At 44.0% G+C, this 25,252-nt stretch overlaps 1 protein-coding gene across 11 annotated transcripts in view; it reads left to right on the forward strand.

Annotated features, from left to right (window-relative positions):
* Positions 1–25,252, forward strand: part of POU2F1 (POU class 2 homeobox 1) — a 511,154-nt gene that overhangs the window by 414,501 nt on the left and 71,401 nt on the right. For all 11 annotated transcript variants that reach the window (XM_069202748.1, XM_069202752.1, XM_069202754.1 and 8 more), the window contains one exon: positions 6,641–6,749. In XM_069202748.1, coding sequence (XP_069058849.1) covers positions 6,641–6,749 — 109 coding nt within the window. The remainder of the gene's footprint in view (positions 1–6,640; positions 6,750–25,252) is intronic.

Genomic DNA, 25,252 nt, shown 5'->3' on the forward strand with positions numbered 1-25,252 from the left:
GATAGTAGCTATTCAAGAAAGCCTGCCAAATAATGCACCTGGCCCTGATGGTATACTAATAGACCTCTATAAATAAAATGTTCATCTATGGACACCTATTATTATTAATATTTTAAATGCCTCTGTAATTCATGGAATCCCCCCTCCGGGCCATTAGCATGCATAGTTCCTATATATAAAAAGGGTAACAGTAGTGAACCCAAATGTTATCTGCCTATCTCCTTGCTTGACTAAGTGGTGAAGATCCTGAGTTGTATAATTTTGCGAAGAATTGAAAGTTTGGCCCAAGACAATGCCATTATGAGCCCAGTACAGTATGGGTTTAGAGAAGGCCTTGGGGACACAGGAACAGTTTTTAGGCCAACACCTGTTAATTGGTAAATACGTGATTGCCAAGAAAGGCACTTTATACCTTGCATTCATGGATCCTTTGATAGGGTCAATCATACTAAACTTTGGGGAATTCTATATAAATTGGGTGTGCCCCGCTCCATAGAAGAATTCTTACAAGTGCTTCACCAAGGAACTAGAGATTCAGTTATGGATGTCTTGGAGGGGGAGTGTACTGAACGTTTTAGGAGTGAGCCCAAGGGTTGTGTTTTAGCTTTGATATTATTTCTCTCATATATTAATGGACTGCATTCTTTTTTAGTTGATAACTGTAAAGATATATCAATTGTAAATGGCGGGGGGGGGTCCCGGCCCTGATGTATGCCGACGATGCAGTTTTACTATCTCTAACTTCGAACGGCTTAAAGGGGCAGTAGACGCCTTCGTCAACCACATGGATGACCTGGACCTAGAAGTTAATATCTCAAAAACCCACTATATGGTGTGTGGTAAACCAGGCACTGTGATGATTAAAGGTCAACTAATAAGCTGTGTCCAAGAGTTTCCATACCTGGGAGTGACTTTTGATTATAAAGGAAACTGGTTACCATGTCTATCTAAGCAATGCCCTTGATTTAATGCTGAAGTGGGCGCCATTTTTGAATTTTCATCTAGAGTGGGTAATAAACCAAGTCTGCCCCTGCTTAAGGTGTATAAATAAAAATGTCTACTGGTTTTAACCTGTGCGGTGCCCATTTCGGGATACCGGAAGAGCCCTTCACTGCAGCAGGAAGAGAAGAGATTCTCTAGGCGGTTGCTGGGAGTTGGGCCCAGAAGTCTGTGCTTTGCTTTACATGAGGAACTAGGCATAGATTAGGTAGAGGACCATATAAAGCTTGCTCCCTTGCTTCTTTAGATTTCTATCTGGGTAAACGAGCACACAGTCCCTAACAAGGAAATAATTTCTGACTGTCTTGTGATTTGGGCTTGAAAGTACCCTGTTTGAACTATATTAGAAATACTACTAATAGCTTGAGTCAACCAGAGCTATTCACTTCCCTGCAGTCATTGAACAAACGAGAGATGGCTTAGGCCAAGAGTGGGTTCAAAAAATTGGCGATGGCTAACAGGGAACAGAGGAATTAGAGAAACAATCTGTGTAAGATTTTGCTATGGTTAAGACTAGGGGTGGGTGGTGAACTCCGCTCCGCTCGCTGTGTTTTTCCCACTCGCCATCCATTTAGAACACTGAGTTTCGAAAAACTCTGCTGAGCAGTGTTTGTTTCCTCATTTGCGCTCGCCAATGTTCAGTAGGTAAGAGAGGAAAATCTTACTCAGACCTCCTTCCAGGTAGATGTCCCAAGGCGGGCGGTCACGGATGGTCACTACCGGTCATGTTGAGAAACCTTGTGTTTGCTTTGAGGAAGGTGCCAATTGAGTAAAAAAAAATCTACTTGAGTGGCAGAGAAGCAGCAGCGCTCTCTTGCGCTGTGCATGGTGCCTTTTGCCCTGATTTTTCAGCTGAGGACAAACACCCAGTGCTAAAAATGAGCTCAAACGGCGTGACCTAACGCACTCTGCCGCTTGCGGATCTCCACGTAGACCGGCAGAGTTCTAGTTAAGACATGCAAAGGCACAGAGCCCTTTTTATCTCAGATCAATAACATGTGGAAAGGTGGCCTGTAAGTAGATTTTGGTTGTGCACGATAAGGTGTAATCTGTTTCCCACAGGTGTAATCTCTGGATCCGAATAGTATTTTTGTATGCCTTTGTGACAGTGTTTCCCTTCAGACTTTGTTGCACTTTACTTTATTTTGTGAATTTTATGCACTTTTTAGGCGAATCGTTCTACTACCTATTTTTAAAAATCGGGGATAATTAAAAAAAATATTTTTACAGTGTAGACCAGCTTTGTGCTTTATTCGTATGGTAGCAGACATTACAGTCTAGCTTGCAGTGTGATCTTTCCTTAAAAGTGCAATATGTTAGTGTCATTCTGTGAATTTTCAAATAACCAATTTATTAACTTGTTTTTAATCCTTTTTTTATTGTAATCCAACTGTTTATTATATTAACTGTGGGTCGATTCTTGTTCTTTAGGGTTATGGAGACTAGTTATAGCAAAATCCCTGGCACCAATGATGAGTAGAGGGATGGCTGTGATATCGTTGATCAAGCGATTTCTGCAAACCGTGTGAAAGGAGGACTTGTAACTGTAACCTCACAGGGATAAAAACAAAAAGTGTCATAAAAAGCTAACTGGTTGTACGGGAATGCCTCCTTGGCATGGTTATCCCCTTACTTTTTGCCTTTGCTGATGCCAATTTATGATTGAAAGTGTGCTGGGACCTTGCTAACCAGGCCCCAGCACCAGTGTTCTTTCCCTAAACTGTACCTTTGTTTCCTCAATTGGTGCAACCCTGTGACTCAGATAAGTCCCTTGTAAATGGTACCCCTGGTACCAAGGGCCCTGATGCCAGGGAAGGTCTCTAAGGGCTGCAGCATGTCTTTTGCCACCCTGGGGACCCCTCCCTCAGCACATGTACACTGCCTCACAGCTTGTGTGTGCTGATGAGGAGAAAATGACTAAGTCGACATGGCACTCCCCTCAAAGTGCCATGCCAACCTCACACTGCCTGTGGCAAAGGTAAGTCACCCCTCTAGCAGGCTTCACAACCCTAAGGCAGGGTGCATTATACCAGAGGTGCGGGCATATGTGCATGAGCACTGTGCCCCTACAGTGCCTAAGCAAAACGTTAGACATTGTAAGTGCAGGGTGGCCATAAGAGTATATGGTCTGGAAGTTTGTCAAACACGAACTCCAAAGTTTCATAATGGCTACACTGAAATCTGGGAAGTTTGGTATCACACTTCTCAGCACAATAAATGCACACTGATGCCATTGTGGAATTTATTGTAAAATGCACCCCAGGGGGCATCTTAGAGATGCCCCCTCAAAACATACCCGACTTCCAGTGTGGGCTGACTAGTTTTGCCAGCCTGCCACACACCAGACATGTTGCTGGCCACATGGGGAGAGTGCCTTTGTCACTCTGTGGCTAGTAACAAAGCCTGTACTGGGTGGAGGTGCTTCTCACCTCCCCCTGCAGGAACTGTAACACCTGGCGGTGAGCCTCAGAGGCTCACCCCCTTTGTTACAGCGCAACAGGGCATCCCAGCTAGTGGAGATGTCCGGCCACGGCCCCACTTTTGGCGGCAAGGCCGGAGGAGATAATGAGAAAAACAAGGAGTCGTCACTGGCCAGTCAGGACAACCCCTAAGGTGTCCTGAGGTGACTCTGACTTTTAGAAATCCTCCATCTTGCAGATGGAGGATTCCCCCATTAGGATTAGGGATGTGTCCTCCTACCCTCAGGGAGGAGGTACAAAGAGGGTGTAGCCACCCTCAGGGCTAGTAGCCATTGGCTACTAAACCCCAGACCTAAACACACCCCTAAATTGAGTATTTAGGGGCTCCCAGAACCGAAGAAGATAGACTCCTGCAACTTGAAGAGGAAGAAGGACTGCTGACCTGAAGCCCTGCAGAGAAGACGGAGGCACCAACTGCTTTGGCCCTGGCCCTAGCCCTACCGGCCTGTCTCCTGACTCGAAAACCTGCAACCAGCGACACATCTGACCGGGACCAGCGACCTTTGAAGCCTCAGAGGACTGCCCTGGACCAAAAGACCACGAAACTCCTGTGAGCCTGGTCTCTGCTCAATTTCAACTGCAACTTTGCAACTTCACCTTCACTCTGAAGCGTGAGACTTCACCCTCTGCACCTGATGCCCCCGGCTCGAGATCCAGAGAACAAACACCACAGGGAGGACTCCCAGACGACTGCGACCTCGTGAGCAGCCCAAGCCCCTACAGCGACGCATGCAGAGAGAATCCAGAGGCTCCCCCTGACTGCGACTGCCTGTAACAAGGGACCCAAAGCCTGGACTAAGCACTGCGCACGCCTCCCCCAGGACCAGAAGAACCGAACCTCAGTGCAGGAGTGGCCACCAGGCGACCCTCTGCCTAGCCCAGTTGGTGGCTGGCCCGAGAAGCCATCCTGTGCCGTGCCTGCACCGCCAGAGTGACCCCCAGGTCTCTCCATTGTGTCCTGTACAAAACCTGATGGCTGCTTAACCCCCCTGGTCTGCCCTCCGAAGTCGCGGGTACTTACCTGCTGGCAGACTGGAACCGGGGCACCCCCTTCTCCATTGAAGCCTATGTGTTTTGGGCACCACTTTGACCTCTGCACCTGATCGGCCCTGAACTGCTGGTGTGGTAACTTTGGGGTTACCCTGAACCCCCAACGGTGGGCTACCTTGGACCCAACTTTGAACTCTGTAGGTGTTTTACTTACCTGCAAAACTAACCAATACTTACTTCCCCCAGGAACTGTTGAAAATTGCACTAAGTGTCAAGTTTTAAAATAGCTTATTGCCATTTTTGCCAAAACTGTACATGATATTGTGTTGATTCAAAGTTCCTAAGATACCTGAGTGAAATACCTTTCATTTGAAGTATTACTTGTAAATCTTGAACCTGTGGTTCTTAAAATAAGAAAATATATTTTTCTATATAAAAACCTATTGGCCTGGAATTGTCTTTGAGTGTGTGTGTTCCTCATTTATTGCCTGTGTGTGTGTACAGCAAATGCTTAACACTACACTCCGATAAGCCTACTGCTCGACCACACTACCACAAAATAGAGCATTAGAATGATCTCTTTTTGCCACTATCTTACCTCTGAGGGGAACCCTTGGACTCTGTGCATGCTATTTCTTACTTTGAAATAGTACATACAGAGCCAACTTCCTACAATTACCTCACAATCTAACTAATACTTACCTCCCCCAGGAACTGTGGATTTTTGCACTCTCTACTTTTAAAATCGCTTATTGCCATTTTAACAAAAAATGTATATGTTATTGCTCTAATTCAAAGTTCCTAACTTTCCTGTGTGGAGTACCTTGCATTTTATGTATTTACTTCAAATCTTGAACTTGTGGTTCTAAAAAATAAATTAAGAAAATATATTTTTCTATATAAAAACTATTGGCCTGGAGTTGTCTTTGAGTGTGTGTTCTTCATGTATTGCCTGTGTGTGTACAACAAATGCTTAACACTATTCTCCGATAAGCCTACTGCTCGACCACACTACCACAAAATAGAGCATTAGAATTAACTAATTTTGTCACTATCTTACCTCTAAGGGGAACCCTTAGAGTCTATGCACACTATCTCTTAATTTGAAATAGTGTATACAGAGCCAACTTCCTACACTGGTGGAATGGAAATACACCTCAAGGCAGCAGGGAGAGAAAATTCCTGTTGCTTACGGGGAATGTCAGGAACTCTTGAAATAATTGTCTGTAGCTAGAGGTAACGATGAGACATCCTTATATCCTGGAATAAGCAGATGCATATTTGCAACTCATAAGAGTCATCTTTGCATTTAGAGGGAGGTTGTGAAGGACTTCCCTCAATCATTTAAGAGTGATTGACATATGTGGCACTAATTGAATTTGTAGCTTGGTGGGACATCTCTGGCATTAATAATGTTATAAAAGACATCCTGCTTGTCCTGCATGGGTGTATACATTACTGATAGTATTTGAGGCTGAAAGAGACAATCTAACTGTAGGTATAATCGGAGGGAGGATATTTTTAGACACTGTGAAAAAAGTCAACAGTCATACTATTAGTCATGGAAAAAACATCCACGCCCAAAGGGAAAGGACCGACATTCTTGACACTGAAAGAGGGAAGATATATCTGTAGACAGGGGTGGATAGAAAAAGACAGCCATGACTAACATGGAGATGAGGTTCTGGCTCTAGCACAGATGGCAAAACCGAAATTGGGGACAAGCAGAATTATATGTAATACTAACGAGGAGGAAGAGTCATCTTGTGGAAGAGATTAGTTCAGTGTGTTCTCTATGTAAGTGAGCTTTTAGAGCTCACCATTTGCAGTTTTGTTTACGTTAATGTGTTTGCCTAACATGGAAGCTTCCCTTAAGAAAGCTCATCCTATCCTGTGTGTGAATATGAGAAATACATTCAATAGCCATCAGGAGAAATGGAAATGGATTGAAGATTTGATTGTGTGCTGAATATCACAGGATTTTTTGTAATTAATTCTTCTGTTAGACACTTCTGTAAACCTGGTGTTTTTGAGGGAAACGTTCAGATCATCGGCCAGAGGTTTTTTATTTGTCAAAAGATATTTAATGAAAATCCATACCCACTATGTGAACACGTTTGCGTTCTACAACTGAGTTGTTAAATACTCTGCATCTTTAATTTTTCCTATAGGTGGCAACCACACCAAGCCTTGTGACGAGTAGTGCAGCTACCACGCTGACGGTTAGCCCAGTGCTCCCTCTGACGAGCGCTGCTGCTATAACCAGTTTCTCTGTCCCAGGTAAGATCTGCAAACTGTTTTCAGAGCCAGTTAAGCAACTTTTCAACTTATGTTCCTTCTTCTTTCTGAATAAATATATTTTCTTTAGTAATTAGCTTTTTTCTTGGATAGAGTATTCAATATAGACAATGACTCTAAATGTCTGCCAATACAAAGAGGAGACATTTGTAATAGGTTGAACAACAATCTTTGTAGATATCTTATGTTATTTTTTCCTTTGTCTTGTTTTCCTGATTTCTTCATTCCTCCTCCTGGTTACTCGAGCCTGCTAGCTGGGGCATGAATATACATATTCTGGATAGGCTTTCTTTAGTCCATTATCAATAGCTCTTATAAGGAGAACCAGTCACTTCTAAAAGTAAAAGAATAAGTGACTTGACATTTGGAAGACAGTGAATGGTATGCATAATTTGAAAGTTCTTCCTGTTGCTTTTAAGGTTGGTAAATATAGATCTCATCCTGGCAGCATTGTCTTTCTATCTGGAGCTTAGACTGTACTTTTTTGAGAAAAACTTTACTGAAAAATAATTACATTAATATTTTCTTCTAAGCCAAACTTTCGAAAAATGGTGTACAGGTTTGGGTCTCCTTTTCTAAATGGACACTTACAGCTTCTTCAGAGAGTACGAGAGTCTCACGAACCCTGGTCGGTCATAGATGCCACACACATTTCCTTTTATTTACTGCAAACTGTTGAATGCATTAAGGTGCAAGTTTAGCTAGCCAAATGAAATGTTTTTTTTAACGTACTGGAACTTATTCAAAAGTCCATGCTAAGGGTTACTGGCCTCCTGATTTGTCAGATTGAGCTATTTACCACTGGTGTCGAGTGGATTAACCTTACTAAACTTTCAAAACTAATCACCAGTTGCATCACTTCAGCACTTCACTGTCAGGTTAGTGAAGTCTAAGGCTTATTCAGGGTAGTGGTGTCAGGTCAGATACTCAACAGTAATTGGGTGACAAGTAATACATCACTATTCAGTCACTTCTTTGATGTGTAGAAAAGAAAGTACTTTATTTTATCACGCACAATAAAGAAAAAAGATCACATACCAGTTAAGCCGAGGGTGGTTAATCGAGCACTAGTGGGAAGCACTACCCTCAGTGTGTTATAGGACAGTTTGTCCTGGCGCAGTAATTTGGCCCTTGGCCCTGTGCAGGAAGAGCTTTACGGCACCACGAAAGGCAACATCCACTCGAGTACACTGGTCTCTCTCTTAAGGGAACAATGTCACAGTACCTTTCTTTGTCCCGATCGTGAAGTTTGTGAAATCTCTTAACAAGGGCTGCATGTGTGTGTCGCTGTCAGCAGAGGCCACGTCTGTCTGATAGTGCATGTGGAGGATACATCTTTTGGGGCCTCAACCCAAGCATCAGAGCTTGCGCTTTGACATGCCCATCTGTACCCACACATGCCCGGTGGAGGTTTGCAGGTGGCAGCAGAGGTAGTGGTCACAGATTTTGCTTCATGGGCCTTCGTTTTGCTCAGTCTCCATATTTTCTCCCAAAAAAACAGAATCCCACCATGGGTCACAGCAGTATTTCTCTTGCAAGACATTGTTGGATTTCTTTCAGCACTCAGATCCTTAAAAGTCCAAAAAAGTTGAAGGTCACAGTTGCCTCATACCTTGGGTCCATTTAGTTGCTAGTTCCATGTAAGTGGAGTTTTTATGAATTCTGGGACACCTTTAGTGACAGGTGCTCTGCTGCCTTTAAAAGGAAAACATGTCCAGGTCTCCAGACATAGAATGCAGCTTCTCAGTGCATGCCCTGACCCATGTCTGTTTCTGTCTCGCCTCATCTCCTCACAACCTTCTGGCTGTGTCTTCATTGCAAGGGCATCTCCACTGTCCTGTTTGAGAAGTCATTCAGCTCTCTCTCTTGAAGTAGGATGCAGTCCGCCCTCTTGGCAAGTTCAGAGAGTCTTCCCCCAGCCTACAGGTTCTGAACACGGCAACAGGAGATGTCAGTCAGTACCACAAACCTGGAGGCCAAAGAAATCTGTTGCCACAGGTGTAGAATCTCAGGCTTCTGTTCAGGAATGTTTGCCACACTAACTGGAAGTTTTTGCATCATCATTTTACCCAACTTGCTGGTCAGTTGTTGTATAGTACTGCAGTTATGTGCACTTTTGTGAATTTTACACAGGCTGATCTAGTCATACTCTTTGTGTCAAATGTGAGCAAGAAGGCAGAAAGAGCTGAGACTTTCTTCTCAGGTGCAATCAAAAACAAGAGCACAAAGGCAAGGAAGACTGTCTAGCTGAACTATGTGTTACCACGTGGGGAGTAGCCTCTCCTAGGGAACAATTGACCAGCTTCAAAGGACCATTTCTCCTTTATTAATTTCAGCAGAACTCCCAACACTATGATCTGTTTAAAGAAACATTAGATGTTCTGGGGGGGAATTAATGCAAAATACAAATGCTGTCTAACTCCCCTCTAAGTACCATATAGAGTACACCAGACACTGTGTATGTAGCCACGTGTTGTCCTGCTCTTCACATGCATGCTTCACACATAAGCAAAATACTCATATGCCACTTTTAAATGTTTTTACTATATGCAGCATCCATTTGTCTTATCAGTAGGCTAAGGTTCCAGCTGTAATCGACCGACAAAACTATTTGAAATGCAGAAGAGGCCATTAGGCTGTTCTCCCACAGCAGGCAAAAGAAAAACGGTCTACTCCAAAAAATCGTGTTGTTCATCACTGTCAGCCCTCCACCACCCGGGCATATGATAGAAGTCACTCTCCAAAAAATGGGAGAAATAGTAGGTGCACCCTCCCAGACACAGCCATTCTCTGGGTCTCATTCACATCATGGAAAGACCTCAGTGAACACATGATCGTCATGTGTACTGAAGTGGGGGTAAAATAAAACCACAAAAAAAATACAATTTGCTACAAGGACTTCAAAGCAGGGATGCACACTGTTCATAGCCATGTAGGGGACATTTCTCGATCCCAACTAATTCGTCTCAAGTTTCATTATTCAGGGTATTATCTCCACTAGTCGTGACAGGCATTGCTGTAGATTCTAAGCAAATCTCATTCTGGTCAACTTCACAGATAATTTTCTATGGACGTATTTTATGTGGGAATTCATTAGATATCTGTTCCTTTTAGCTGCATTAAGTTGTACCGAGATAAGGCCTGAGAACTGATTAAAAGCTAGTGGACAACAGATACTTTCCTACAGACTACTTGCGAACAGTTACTAATTAGTTAACCTCACAAACGTTCTCTTGGGAACAGTTTAAAAAAGGGAAAGAAAAAAAAACATTACATGAGTTTTAAATCACATCTTAGTTGATATATTTTTTTTTAATTACATTCTTTTTTAAAGAAACAGTTAAAGCTGAGGTCATAATCATAATTTACATGTGGGAAATAACAAGGTATTTTCACATTACGTCTGAATTTGGGTGAGTGATAAAAATAAAAAAAACAGGTTCAGCTAATAATTGTACAAAGTAAACACCTTCTGTACACATAAGCTAAAGATAGATCTACCTTACTTCGACTGTCCTGCAGCATAGCTGAATGGCGCACTTCATATGAATGACCTCTGGATTGGCCTTGTCGATACTTTCTTGCCAGTGTTGTGCGGCAGGTTCCTGCAACCTATCTGACAATCAGTTTACGCTCTGTAAATCCCTATAAGCCTGGTCTGGAACTGTAGTTTGTTTCCGGCACACTGAATCTGGGTTGATCCTGGAGAAACTGACTATGCAATAATTGAATTTAGGGACCAACATGCTTCCCTGGGCCCCTTGTCTCAATATTGTGCTTGCTGCTGTTGCCATATGACTCAGGCTTTGTTTACTGGGCCTTAGTGGCTCCTACCCTGCCATGTACTATATTTTGGGTCAGACCTGGGATCAGCATAATTCTTCACTTATGCTGCATCGTGTTTGGGTAGTCATTATGGTGATTGTCATGGTCGATTTAGATACTGTGCTGTCTTAGACACTTACCACTTCTGTGCAAAGTTTCCTCTCCAGCTTTCAGATGATCTAGATATCCTCCAGAGGGCATCTCTTGAAAATTATAAGTTTAGCCATCATTCTATTAGTTAGGTCCAGTTGCTCATCTGGCATACCATCTGCCATTCTGTGTTTTGACTGTAGGTTTGCCAGCTGGCTTCGGGCCTTTGTGCTCAGTTTAACACGTACTTCATTTAAAGTGGGTTGTCATGCTGGAAAACCAGTAGACTAAAACCTGTTTTGATATAAGATGACGTCCAGGTATCTAATTTTGCATTCTTTGTGCTTCGATATGTTTCTTTTACAGCAGCTGTGAGTTGTGATGCCAGATACAACTTCATAGAAAAATATATATATATTTTTTTCTGTTGCTCCCTGTGGCAGAATGTCTGACTTTTACATATGACAGTCCTACCAAGTCATGCAGAACACCATACAAAATTGATTATTTTTAACCACTGAGCCTCACAGTATGCTACTGATCTAAAAGTAGTGCAACCAAAGGACAAAGACGTTCATCCTCATTTCTCTGGCACCATTGTCGTATATTGCCAAGCAGTGATCCCAGATCACCTAAAACCTGTTTACTGGACTGCATGTATTCCTAACACATATTATTTCAATAATCACCTTCTCACTTAATATGTCTAACCAGAAAGTCTTGTGAATATGCGGACCAAACCTCTAAACATAAGAACACTCAAAGTTTCCGACTCCAGTCTGTGATTTATGCACTGGAATTGTGTGGAAGATATCCAGTAAATAGTGCTATGAAGTGACAGGAATAGCAGACTGCAGTATATAAATTCAAATTACATGTCACACCACAGTTTGAAGCAGCTCTGTATTAAGACACCTACAGACCCTTAGCAGCTTTTCCAATCAACAACTGCCCTACCTTGGTCACATGGCAAATCACTACTGCAGTGTGTTGCTCATGTTACGTTTAGTCCTCTTTTGGGGGGGAGGGGGTAGGGGGCTGCGCTTATAACTGCTCCTTCAGTGGTGTTGAATGCTTTGACTGACTCAGCTATCTCATCCTTTTCCACAAATAACTGTTCTGCTTACACTGGTTTAAAGCCACTGCCTGCAATACTAAATCTAATAGTCACTAAACACAGATCATTGATTTTACATAGGACAGCGTACTCTTGCACTGTTACAGATCTGAAGTATCTAGTGAGTAGAAAGAGAAACCCAGACTGGGCTTTTGCTGGATACAGGAGGGCCCCTCAGGATAGTGTCCTCTTTCCATCCTAAGCTTACAATGTCTTGTCAGTGCAGCACCTCCGAAAGGATTCAAATATAAACATTTGCAGTGTAAATCTCTTCCGGATTCACAAGATGTGCATTATTCCACTAAATAGTCATTGGATCCAGAAACTGTCCCAATTTTCTTCTTATTTCCCTTTTGGGCGTTAACCAGAGGAGGTGGCCATGCCACTTCTCTGACATCCATCACAAGCTGACAGTGCCCCAGTATGTGATCACCATCTTCATGTTCTTCTACTCTACTGCTTGGCTCCAATTCAATGTCCAGAGCTCCAACAGTTCAGTCGCAGAGAGAAGTGGTTGAAGCAGGACCGACTTGGTGAAAAAACAGAGACCGGCTATTGAAAATGAATTGAGAGTATGTTGAGAAGAGCAGAACGATGCCAAAAACAAAAGGAGGCAGTTTTTTCTGTTGGGGCTCAATCAAAGGGGATAGGGGAATGCATAGCTGGGAGGGCAGGTCAGTGCTGAGTGCTGTTCACTGTCCCTGGGTCTTTTCTGTATTTGGTGGGCCAAAGTGATGGAAAATACGTCTATTAGATTTTGTCTAAATTGCAATCATAAATTATCACAGAAAGATGCCCATAAAGTCCTTAATGTGTTGTATCACAAAGACCCTTTGCCCAAGAACCTAACAGGACAGAAAATAGCTACGTTGAGCGCTTTTATACAATGAACCAAGCAGAAGAGGCTTCCCTGAAAGCAGTGGTGTTACAAAAGGCCCAGTCAGAGCAGGATGAAAAGCAGAGGATTTGATGTCTTTAGCTTTTGAAAACAGGAACTTAACAGCAAAACTCTGAAAGATCATGTGCCAGTCCAGAGTAAGCAGACACACACAATGCCACATACTCATATGTTTGAGCCTATACAGTCATGCTTGAAGAGGTACAACCTTCAGCATCAAACCATTTGGCAGCCTTTTCTTCACCAAAGACAAAGGAGAAACCTGCTTTGAAAACTAAAGACACCAGTCTGGACAAACCTTCACACATTGGACTCTAAAAAGAGATTGGGATCAGAGGATGCATCAAGAGAAACACAAGGAGGGGAAGGACACATCAACAACTTTAAAAAGGAAGACCGATTTAGTAATAGACATTGGGCAGCAGGTGCTCGGGTTATGTTAAAAGTCGACTTTATAACAAGTCCATCACATTAAAGTTGAGTTGAAGGTATCACAGTAATACATTGAGGCTTTCATTATTACCTATGCTAATTCCAAAAAAGAAGATTTTTTTAATAAGATGTTTTCATCATATGCATTCTTTAACGTAGATAACTGTACCCTAATGATCCCTTACTACCCCTTAATGCCCGAACTACCCCTTGGTGCTACCCTTCTCCGAACCCTGAAAAATCCTTAGTATGCCTTAAAACTATCCTTCCCTGAACGCTAAAAGCCCCTTTTGTTGCCAGTGCCTGAATCCTACCAACCCCTTACTACCTTCTCTGAACCATAACACACTCTTACATTCCCTTAATGATACTCTTACCTGAACCCTAAAACCATTTATTACCTCTTCACTTTACCTTTCCATGAACCCTAAAAATCTCTTCCTACACCTTAATGCACCCCTTCTCTGAACTCTAAAAATCTTTCCAACCTCACTGTAAGTCCTCCTCCCTACTTTAGCAGGATGAGACCTCCTTGCTCCAGTCCATTTACATTTGCCCTATAAGAAACATTTGTTTTCTTTGTGCTGTGCCACATTTTTTCCAGTGTTTTTCAGTCAACAGCTTTTTTGACACAACTTTTGTTGTTGCAAACCGGTACTTGAGGCTGAAATGCCAGTGTTTTTGAAAAAGAAAAAAAGGATTTTGACGATACTCAGAAATCAGTTAGAATAACTACTAAAATAGCTGTCAAAAGACCCAGCATTACGGTTTAGAGGCTTCCGGAGTAATCCCATAGCCACAGGAGGATTTTTAATAACTCCTAATAGAAGAGGGCTCACACTGGAAGTAAAAGTCATGGCAGGAGGTGGAGGCTGACTCCTAGGTGGGTGGCATGGACTCCTATCTGTCATAACCCTCATACCAGAGACTGTCAGTACGCAGATGTCAAAATAGCAGCAGACCCATAAGGAGTGCAGCTCGAAAAACTAGCATATGGGCTATTGTCTACTAGAAACACCCATCTGAGAAAAGCAACCAATTCCTGGCTATCCTTCCTATTTTTTTTATACCAGGGGAATGAAGCCTTTGGTGTTACACCTTCATTGAATGCAGTCACCCCAAGAGTGTATATTTTCAAATCTCTGAACAGGACATGACTTTGATGCCAATATTGGGCTTAAAGTTCTTCAGCAAATTTGTCAACAGACAGAAATTCAAAATGACTGTACTACAGAAAGTGATCTCACTGCTACAGAGGGTAGACCACAGTAAAACGAAATTTTTAAAAGATATTTACTTCTATATACCTATGAACAACATCCACCGGACATACCTAATGTGCGTGGTAGGAAAATTTCATAAGCAGTTCAAAGTCTTGCACTTTGGGATAAAGTTAGCACCAAGTATTCACACACTGTCTCACCATGGAGGCAATGCATTTTTGCAAAGGCAGGATCTACAAGCGTACCCCTACCTAGATGATGACTAGTAAAGACAAGCTCATGCAAACAGTGCCAGTACTGCATAGACCAGGTCATGATATATACACTAGGATCATTGGTGAACTTACAGAAATCCTCACCACACCCTGTGAAGTCAAATATCTTCTTGGGGGCAGAGTTAAACTGAAACAGCCAATGCCTTTCCTATTCAAAAGAGTCTTGACACTGATGGAGCAAGTTTGCATTTACACACGTCACAGGTTCCGATAGTGAGAACTGTGATGAAAATGATGGGTATTCTAGCATCATGCATTCCTATGATACCCAACTCCAAGTTACATATGAAGCCACACAAGAGAGACCGGTGAGTCATTTGTCCCAAACAGTGGGGACTGAGAAGATCTAGTGATGAAGAAATTACATGGGGGTGTTATAAAACATAACAAACATCAAACAAATCAAGCAACCAATTCTCCCCCGCCCCCCAGGTACCATCACCATAGATGCATCCCAAACAATGTGGTGCACCTGTCTGGGTAGGGTCTAGATCAGGGAATGGTGAAAAGGTAGTCAAGTGTAAATATGTTTGAACTCAAATCAGTATTCCTAGTACCGAAGTCTTCCTTCAAGGAAGATGGTGTAGATCCAGTAACATCACCACAACGTTTACTGGAACAATCTAAACTAGAATGAGACTGCTGGAGATGGGCAGTCCCAAAGGAACCCTCATTGTAGCAATACACCTGCCAGGAAGGTAAAATTTTGAGATAGACTTCCGAACTCGAGAAACATCGGAAATAGATTTATTCACAACACATGCAAAAGCAAAATGCCAAGGCTTTGCATGTAAGTACCCTCACCAGTCCTCACTTGCACAATAATATCTTGTGAAAGTGTGGACTGAAGACCGTGTTGCAGCTATGCTTATGTCACTGATGGAGATATTCAGTAAATAAGCTAGTGTCTCCCCTGTTGTCTTTGTGGAATGTGTTCTCAATTTCTTATCTTGGGTTTTCCCTGCCTGCATGTTTGGATATTCTGCACTCTCCATCTTGCAATTGTGTGAATATTCATGCAAACCACAAGGTGCGGTTGGCCAAAATCCCACACCTCAACACCATATATGAGACTTTTCAACAAAAACATTTATGTAGAGGTACCTTACGCACATAAATTACAACAATATTTGCATCACATTGTAGTGTATCTCTGCAGAAATTACATGGTCGAGACGTGTGGCTGTATACACATGCTTAGCATAATTCTGTCTTCTTGTGTTGGTCTCGGAAGTGTCCAAGTTGTTTTTCTTCAAATAAAGTATTTCAAGTCATGGGGTAGAATGACTCCTCTTGCTGGTAATGCGCATGGACATCAACTCCATTGTTAGATTTTTTGCTTCCACCATCGGGATTGAACGTGTGCTCCTCTGCTCCACTTCAACGCCATCTTTGGTTACTTTTCTAATGCCATTAGTATTGTTTCAATCGTGGATCTTCCTCTTTTACGGTAGATGACTGCTTCAATGTTGAATTTGTCTAATTGACTTGAGTCGGCTGTGGCCCCCGTTAGATCTTCGCACTTTGGGGCGAAAATACTCTTCAACGTTCCATACAGGAGATGTCCACTCAGTGATGAAACAGACGCCTTTCCTTTTTAGGTTGAGAGTAAGCGTTCAACCTGGTGTATACCTGTGTATACTGAAGTATACTTATACTGTTGAATGAAGCAATTGTATTTGTTGGTTGCAGTGTCCTTTAAAAATTATTGCTTACTAGTGGTCATTTCTGCCTTTTTCTCCCCCCTTTTTCTGTTTCAGAGCAGTGACTACCTACTGGATTGTTCCACTTTAGTTTCTTTATCTCTTGCTGTGACGCACAATTTTTTCATTTCTTTAGTGGCCCCATTTCACTGTGCTAGGCTGGTAGCTGCCTGCATTGTATTGCAGCATTCTGTTTGTCCTACCGCCTCCTATGTTGCTGACATTTGTTTTGGCTTTCTTCCAGTGCTGTCCTCGTACCCGGCTCCTAAAATAAGCTTATTTTACTAAACAAAGGGCTCCTAAGATAAGCTTATTTTACTAAACAAACACCATATGCCATTGCATCGCATTGCACAGTCTCTCTCTCCCCAGGGCCCCTCCCTGGTAGCACTCATGACTTCGCACACAGGGCATTGCTTATCTCCTTTTTTTTTTTTTCTTTGAGATCGATGTCTCCTCCCAGAAGGCTCTGAGTTCACAGGCTGCCGTCCTGCCAGAACAAACGTCCAATTTACTTACATTACCCAACAAAGCCACTTCCCTTCCTGTTACCTAAAAATCTCCTTTCTGACAGGTTTCAACTCATGTTTTTTCAGAATGACAAGGGGTGAGATCCGCGGGGCTCTGAAATGTCGGCCATTTTGAGCTGTCGAAATGCTCTTCCCTCCCTCCTGTCTAAGCCTAATCAAGGGCTTTGGCAGAGCAAGTGCTTTGAACCAAAAGAACTGAAAATCTCTACTGTCGAAGGCCGCCCTGCCTGTGATATGCCTTTTTCTTCATTTCACTTGACTTCCGTCCCTGCTTAAATATTAATTTTGCATGAAAGATTCATAGTTGATTTGTGTCCACATGTATGAAAGCAATGTTTTTTTGTCAATGATCTCTCATCAATGCGAATTTCAGAAAACTGGTGCTGTTTTTTGTTACTCTATTCAGCAGGGCATGAGCAGAAGGTACATTCTGTTTTTTCCTGTTTGGTGTGGGTGGGAAAGGCGCACAAAGAGCGACTGGCATTGTCAGCAGCGAAGCATTTTTCTTGGCTGTTGTACAGCCAAACATGTTACAATGACCGGGTACAACTTGTTTCTCATTGTCGATTGGCCTCAGAAATCTTTCACCATAATTTCCTGTTTGCCTCCTGGTAAGTTAAAGCAAGAGGCCTGCAGCGTTCACTTAGCAAGGACACCTTTGTACCATTAACGTGTGTTAGCATAATGTCTTAGAAATTTCGTTTTTTTTTTTTTTTTTTTACAGTGACATTTATGAAAGGAAATTGCCCTTCTGGGCTGACATGTTTTTTTTGTTTTAAAGAATGTATATTACTGCGGATTTAGTGTCTATGTAAGGGAACATTAAAGTGACGATAGACAGTGGACGTAGGCAGGTACAGTACTCTGCTTCTAATCCCACACGCCTTTGGAGTTGCTGTTAATTGTGCGATTTCCCTTTGATGTGCACAGTGCATGCGCCATCTGAGGTAGTGCTAGTGCTTTCTGCAGGTCCTAGTCTGCGGTGAGTGTTGTGTGGCTAGTTTTGAAATGTGCAACAGCATTGGTAAATGCTAAACTTGGACTTTCAGACTTTATGGTACGATCATTTTTTCAACCGCGTTAACGGCATTACGAAGTAATCTGCTGACATGGTATTGACATGGAAAACCAATATCTAATTTTGTTCCTAGACCTTGGTTTTACTTTAATTTTCAGTACTGAAAGCTCTTCGCAAGTGATTTGTTGTTTATGAATTTGGGTGTGGCAAGTGCCCACAGCTGAGATGTGTTATTGAGTTTGAGTGTAAGCAGTATATTTCTGTTTACCACTCAGTGCTTAGTTTATAAATAGAAACGTACAGGTACGCAAAGTTCTCCTCTGAAAGACGCGGCTTCTGCATTTAAATATGCGAGCTCCGAATACTGAGACAGCGTAATCCTTAAGCCATCTTGGATCCTCTTTAATCCATTTAGTGCCACTTACTGCCCCCTCAGCTCGCTCTTGCAGCTTTCTGCTTATTCCTTTTGTGACACCTTTTCGTTTTTCTCTTGCTCCATCTTTCCCATCTGTCTTTTGCTCACGGTAAATGCTTGAGGCAGAAAAATAAGTGCCGGCCCTCAAAAATAAGTGCTGGTGCCCCCCACACTGGAAGCCACTGGCTCAAATTAAACACAGTTCCCACCTGCCCCTGCAAAGTTCCTTGACAATCCACTCTTGCTTTTCAAGCGTGTGCAAGTGATTTCCAGAGTAATTCGTGTTGCAGATATAATTATTACGCTTTACCTCTCCTTTAATATAAGTGTTAGGAAATGGCTCCCTGTTGCAGTTACCCCCCACTTTTTGCCTGATACTGATGCTGACTTGACTGAGAAGTGTGCTGGGACCCTGCTAACCAGGCCCCAGCACCAGTGTTCTTTCACCTAAAATGTACTATTGTTTCCACAATTGGCACACAGATAAGTCCCTTGTAAAAGGTACCAGTGGTACCAAGGGCCCTGTGACCAGGGAAGGTCCCTAAGGGCTGCAGCATATCTTGTGCCACCCTAAGGGACCCCTCACCTAACACATGCTCTCTGCCATTGCAGATTGTTTGTGTTGGTGGGGAGAAAAAGGCAAAGTCAACATGGCATCCCCCTCAGGATGCCATGCACACACAATGCTGCCTGTGGCATAGGTAAGTCACCCCTCTAGCAGGCCTTACAGCCCTAAGGCAGGGTGCACTATACCACAGGTGAGGGCATAGCTGCATGAGCAATATGCCCCTACAGTGTCTAAGTCTATTCTTAGACATTGTAAGTACAGTGTGGCCATATTAAGTATATGGTCTGGGAGTTTGTCAAAAACGAACTCCACAGCTCCATAATGGCTACACTGAATACTGGGAAGTTTGGTATCAAACTTCTCACAATAATAAACCCCCACTGATGGCAGTGTTGGATTTATTAAAAAATGCACACAGAAGGCATCTTAGAGATGTGCCCCCTGTATTTTACCCAATTGTTCAGTGCAGGACTGACTGGTCTGTGCCAGCCTGCTGCTGAGAAACAAGTTTCTGACCCCATGTGGTGAGGGCCTTTGTGCTCTCTGAGGACAGAAACAAAAGCCTGCTCTGGGTGGAGGTGCTTCACACCTCCCCCTGCAGGAACTGTAACACCTAGCAGTGAGCCTCAAAGGCTCAGGCTTTGTGTTACAATGCCCCAGGGCACTCCAACTAGTGGAGATGCCCGCCCCTGGACACAGCCCCCACTTTTGGTGGCAAGTCCAGCGGAGATAATGAGAGAAACAAGGAGGAGTCACCCACCAGTCAGGACAGCCCCTAAGGTATCCCGAGATGAGGTGACCCCTGCCTTTAGAAATCCTCCATCTTGATTTTGGAGGATTCCCCCAATAGGAATAGGGATGTGCCCCCTCCCCTCAGGGAGGAGGCACGAAGAAGGTGTAGCCACCCTTAAGGACATTAGCCATTGGCTACTGCCCTCCCAGACCTAAACACACCCCTAAATTCAGTATTTAGGGGCTCCCCAGAACCTAGGAAACTAGATTCCTGCAACCTGAAGACGAAGAAGGACTGCTGACCTGAAGCCCTGCAGAGAAGACGGAGACACCAACTGCTTTGGCCCCAGCCCTACCGGCCTGTCTCCCCACTTCAAGAAAAACTGCAACAGCGACGCGTCCCCCAGGATCCAGCGACCTCTGAAGCCTCAGAGGACTACCCTGCATCTAAAAGGACCAAGAACTCCAGAGGACAGCGGCCCTGTTCCACAAAGACTGCAACTTTGCAACAAAGAAGAAACTTTTAAAGACCACACGCTTCCCGCCGGAAGCGTGAGACTTTCCACTCTGCACCCGACGCCCCCGGCTCGATCTGCGGAGATCCAACACTACAGGGAGGACTCCCCGGCAACTGCAACACTGTGAGTAGCCAGAGTTGACCCACCCAGCGACGCCTGCAGAGGGAATCCCGAGGCTCCCCCTGACCGCGACTGCCTGCTTCAAAGAACCTGACGCCTGGGAAACACACTGCACCCGCAGCCCCCAGGACCTGAAGGATCAGACCTCCAGTACAGGAGCGACCCCCAGGTGGCCCTCTCCCTTGCCCAGGGTGGTGGCTACCCCAAGGAGCCCCCCCCTTGCCTGCAGCGCTGAAGAGACCCCTGGGTCTCCCATTGAAACCTATTGCGAACCCGACGCCTGTTTGCACTCTGCACCCAGCCGCCCCTGTGCCGCTGAGGGTGTACTTTCTGTGCTGACTTGTGTCCTCCCCGGTGCCCTACAAAGCCCCCCTGGTCTGCCCTCCGAAGTCGCGAGTACTTAAATGGTGGCAGACTGGAACCGGGGCACCCCCTTCTCCATTGAAGCCTGTGCGTTTTGGGCACCACTTTGACCTCTGCACCTGACCGGCCCTGAGCTGCTGGTGTGGTGACTTTGGGGTTGCCCTGAACCCCCAACGGTGGCCTACCTTGGACCCAACTTTGAACCCTGTAGGTGCTTTACTTACCTGCAAAACTAACCAATACTTACTTCCTCCAGGAACTGTTGAATTTTGCACTGTCTAAAATAGCTTATTGCCATTTGTGCCAAAACTGTACATGCTATTGTGTTGATTCAGAGTTCCCAAGATACCGGAGTGAAATACCTTTCATTTAAAGTATTGTTTGTAAATTTGGAACCTGTGGCTCTTAAAATAAACTAAGAAAATATATTTTTCTATATAAAAACCTATTGGCGTGGAATTGTCTTTGAGTGTGTGTTCCTCATTTATTGCCTGTGTGTGTACAACAAATGCTTAACACTACCCTCTGATAAGCCTACTGCTCGACCACACTACCACAAAATAGAGCATTAGAATTATCTCTTTTTGCCACTATCTTACCTCTAAGGGTAACCCTTGGACTCTGTGCATGCTATTTCTTACTTTGAAATAGTGCATACAGAGCCAACTTCCTACAATAAGTCCTTAAATACTGAACTCTGAAAGATATGTTCAGTGCTCACAAACGTGACATAACGTTCATTGTAAGCAGACCTCTCTCACTTTAGACAGACTGAAAGTGGGAGGATTTGTTTTCCTTCCACCATGCTGTACGTGCCAGTTTCACTGCCCTCAAACACTGCCATATCATAGCGCGGTCATGAGAAACGTGCTTCAAAGGGGGTTTTATCCATCGTTGATCCTTCCTTCATTATGAGTTTCATTACCCAATGATGTACTTGAACATAATGCAGACGTTCAGATTCCCCTACATTGAAGTCTAATGTGCACTGTATGGAAGCTTTGATAAAATCGTTTTTCAATTAATTTTTAGGTCAATGTTGCAAGCGATCTGATGTGCCGCAATCTATCTGTGGGCTTTTGACCACGCCCATCACTATCACTCATTAATGGGCTTGCCTTTCAAAAATCCTTTGTTTTCATTGGTAAATGCTTTACGTTTGTCCCTCTTTGGGGAAGTTTTGTTACCGCCTTAGCCATCAACCCTGTTACTACCCTGTTACATTGATAATAAAATGTTTGCCCATACTTTTGACTGCGAGCAACCTTTTTCCTTTTGTGTATCTCCTTTGCGCTCATGCTCATAGCGGCCGTGGCGCTTTGAATTGGTTTATGTCAACTGTTTTACTTTTCATTTTCAATTTATGTGGCAAGAAAAGTCCAGTTAGGAATTTACAACGCTAATAGATGTAACTCAAGCAAACGCGAGAACCATTGCATTGCAATTGCTTGTTTGTCCTTGTTGCCACTCCAGGTTTCCATGCACAGATGTCCTCCAGGTGTGTAAACTTGTGCCTTTTCTCCAAGCACGAGTAAGTGATCTGTGAGGCCGCCAGGTCTTTCAGTTCAAAGAAGGCACTCGGAGATTGAAGAACTCACTGCTTAGAGATGTCTCGATGCAGCACTGAGGAAGCATCATACTTCTTTGGCTCAGAGGATCCAGAACAAGTGGTTCAGGCCCATCCATCTGCTGCTGTCGAGGGCACCTTCTCTCCTGAATACAGCTCCGGTACTGACTTTGAGATACAAGATACCCCTCCTGGGCAGCCTGTGAGTACTGTGCCCCCACCTCCACCGCAAACACAGCATGCTGTTACAAAATGTCGCCTGCATACCCCTGATTGTGGGTACCATTGGTTTGGGTTACCATTGCCCTCGTGCCATGGGCGGCACTGACCAGCTGTGTCAGAAACGCCTGGCGCCTCTGCTGAAAGAACAGCATCAAAATATCCCAGATCTGAAACCTACTTCTTTGGATTCCAGTAGACCCTCGGAGCTAAAAACTTGAGCGCTGAAACACCGGTTGACCTCAACGTCTACAAAGTCGGCCTGGGAGCAGAAACCATTGGCACCGAAAATTTCAGTGTTGAAATATATATCTGAGCCGAAAAATTATACCTTCTCGAAGCATCCTTCGGAGGCGGTGAACCTGTGCTCGAAAAACTCCAACACGAGTTGGACTCATGGAAAAAGAACATAATGGTACACCCCGGACATTGGCCGTGTCATTGCGAAACCTCCTTATTCATGAGCACAACCATCAAAAAGTCAATTATCTTTTGAGAAAGCTTTTCGAGGTTCCTGTTCCTACATAGAAAAAGCAAGAAAAGGCCATCAATTCGCCACTAGTGCCTACTGCGCAGCACACCCCATCACCACCTCTTTTGCCTGTTTATGCCACAACAGATTCACCTCAAGGTTCCCTGCATTCATACACAGGCAATTGGGGGGGGGAGGCAGGAGGAGGAATGAGGTGATTATTGATATTCTATCCCACCACAGGAAGATCCACTAACAAATACAGACCCAGATCTATCCAGCTAAGCCCTCCCCCATGACACTTTCACCTACCAGGACCTCATAGGTAAGGAGGCTACATTCCACAAGGTTCCTCTGCATACTGAGCCTTTAGAGGGTGATTTTGTTATTTGAAACACCCTCATTTCCTCAGCGTTCGGCACAATATCTGCCAATATTAAAAGGAATGCTCAGACACACCTAAGATATTTTCAGTGATCCTGTTAGGTCCAGAGTCAATAAAAAGTACAAACTATCATATGTGATGCTACATATATCAAAATGCAACTTTCACCTGATTCTACAGTTGTGGCCACAGCACCCATACGAAGGCTAACTCTCAAATATCTGGGGACACGCCCCCACCAGATAAAGAGATCAAGAAAATAGATGCAGCAGGTAAAAGGGTCACCACACATTATGCTAACCATTGGAGAATTGCAAACTCCATTGGACTTTTATCACATTATGGCTGGGCCAACTGGAATGAGATGGAGGAGATTCTCTAACATCTCCCAGAAGAAAATAACTTTTCAGGTTGCCTCTGAGGGAAAGCTCATATTCAGTGCTACTATGCGCTGCGCCCTGCATACTGCTGACACCACAGCCCGAAGTGTAAATACCAGTGTCCTCCTAAGAGTGTCTGGTTTTAAACCTCAGGTTCAACAGAACCTCCTGGCTGTTACCTTTGATGGCAAACACCTCTTTGGGTCCCCAAGTAGACACCCTCCTGGAAAAGGTTAAAAAGGATAATGAGGCAGCTAAGGTCATGGGGGCGTTGCAGACTCCTTCGCAACATGGCTCCTTTCATTGTTCCTCCTATCGTGGAGCATCCAAAAACACCTCCCCGGAAACCTCCACCTTCTACCAAAGTCTGCAGGCACATTCCACCTCACCTAGGGGGTTATACATAGGCTCTTATAAGAGCAACAATTCCAAGAGAAGAGTCAAGAGTGGTTTTACCAAGCCCTCTGCCACCACTACTAAACCCTGACTTGCAAATCATTCCTCCCGACCACACAGCACCTGTCGGGGATGACTACAAGGGTTCTTCCCCACCTGACAAAACATCACCTTCAACCAGTGTTGGATATTTTCCAAAATGGTTATTGTCTGGAGCTCAGCTCCAGACATTCCACGTCTAAGACACAAACTCTCCCTAGAACATCAACTGTTGCTCAAGGAGGAAGTTCAGGTACTTCTTAAAAAAAAAAAAAAAAAAAAGGGGGACACTAGAACCAGTGCCAAATCACCAACAAGGCATCGGAATCTATTCACTCTACTTCCTTAGTCCCAAAAAGGACAGGTCATTGAGACCAATCTTGGGCCTCAGGCACCTAAACGAATACATCCTCTCAGAGCCCTTTCACATTGTTACCCTTCGAGATGTCATCCCATTATTACAACAGGGCTACTTCGTGACAGCACTCGACCTAAAGGACACTTGTTTCCACATTCCCATTCACCCAGCGCATTGTCAATACCTCAGGTTCGTAGTTTTAAAAACAAAAACACCATTTCCAATTCAAGGTGCTCCCATTTAGGGTCATAACTGCCCCCAGGGTTTTTGCCAAATGTCTTGCAGTAGTAGCAGCCTACTTGCGCAGGCAAAACATACACATTTTTCCATATTTAGACGATTAGCTCATCAATCAACCGTGCTTCCAACACACTCGGGCCACCATAAACCTACTTTACCTACTAGGATTTACTATAAATGCAGGCACATCCCGTCTCCAGCCTCTCCAAATTCAGCCCTACCGATGAGCCATTCTCGATTCACTAAGAGGGATAGCCTACCCTGATGGCATCAGGATCCAATCCTTCCAGATGCTTATTCTTCTCTTCCAGCCTCATCAGCAAGTAACCATGAGGACAGTCATGTTTCTCCTCGATATGATGGCTGTGTGCATAGCCATAGTACCTCATACCAGACTCAACATGCGTCCGTTGCAAGAGTGCTTAGCGCGCCAATGGTCTCAAGAGAAAGGTGAATTGGAGGACTTAGTGTTGGTCGGCCGTCAGGCTTGCCACACTGCAGTGGTGGAACACCAGCAATCTCCTAAAAGGCTGACTTTTCCTGGACCCAGTTCCGCAGAAAACCATAACAACTGACGCCTCCCTCACAAGCTGGGGAGCTTA

The sequence above is a fragment of the Pleurodeles waltl genome, chromosome 8 (genome assembly GCF_031143425.1).
Source record: "Pleurodeles waltl isolate 20211129_DDA chromosome 8, aPleWal1.hap1.20221129, whole genome shotgun sequence".
NCBI classification, from domain to species: Eukaryota; Metazoa; Chordata; class Amphibia; order Caudata; family Salamandridae; genus Pleurodeles; species Pleurodeles waltl.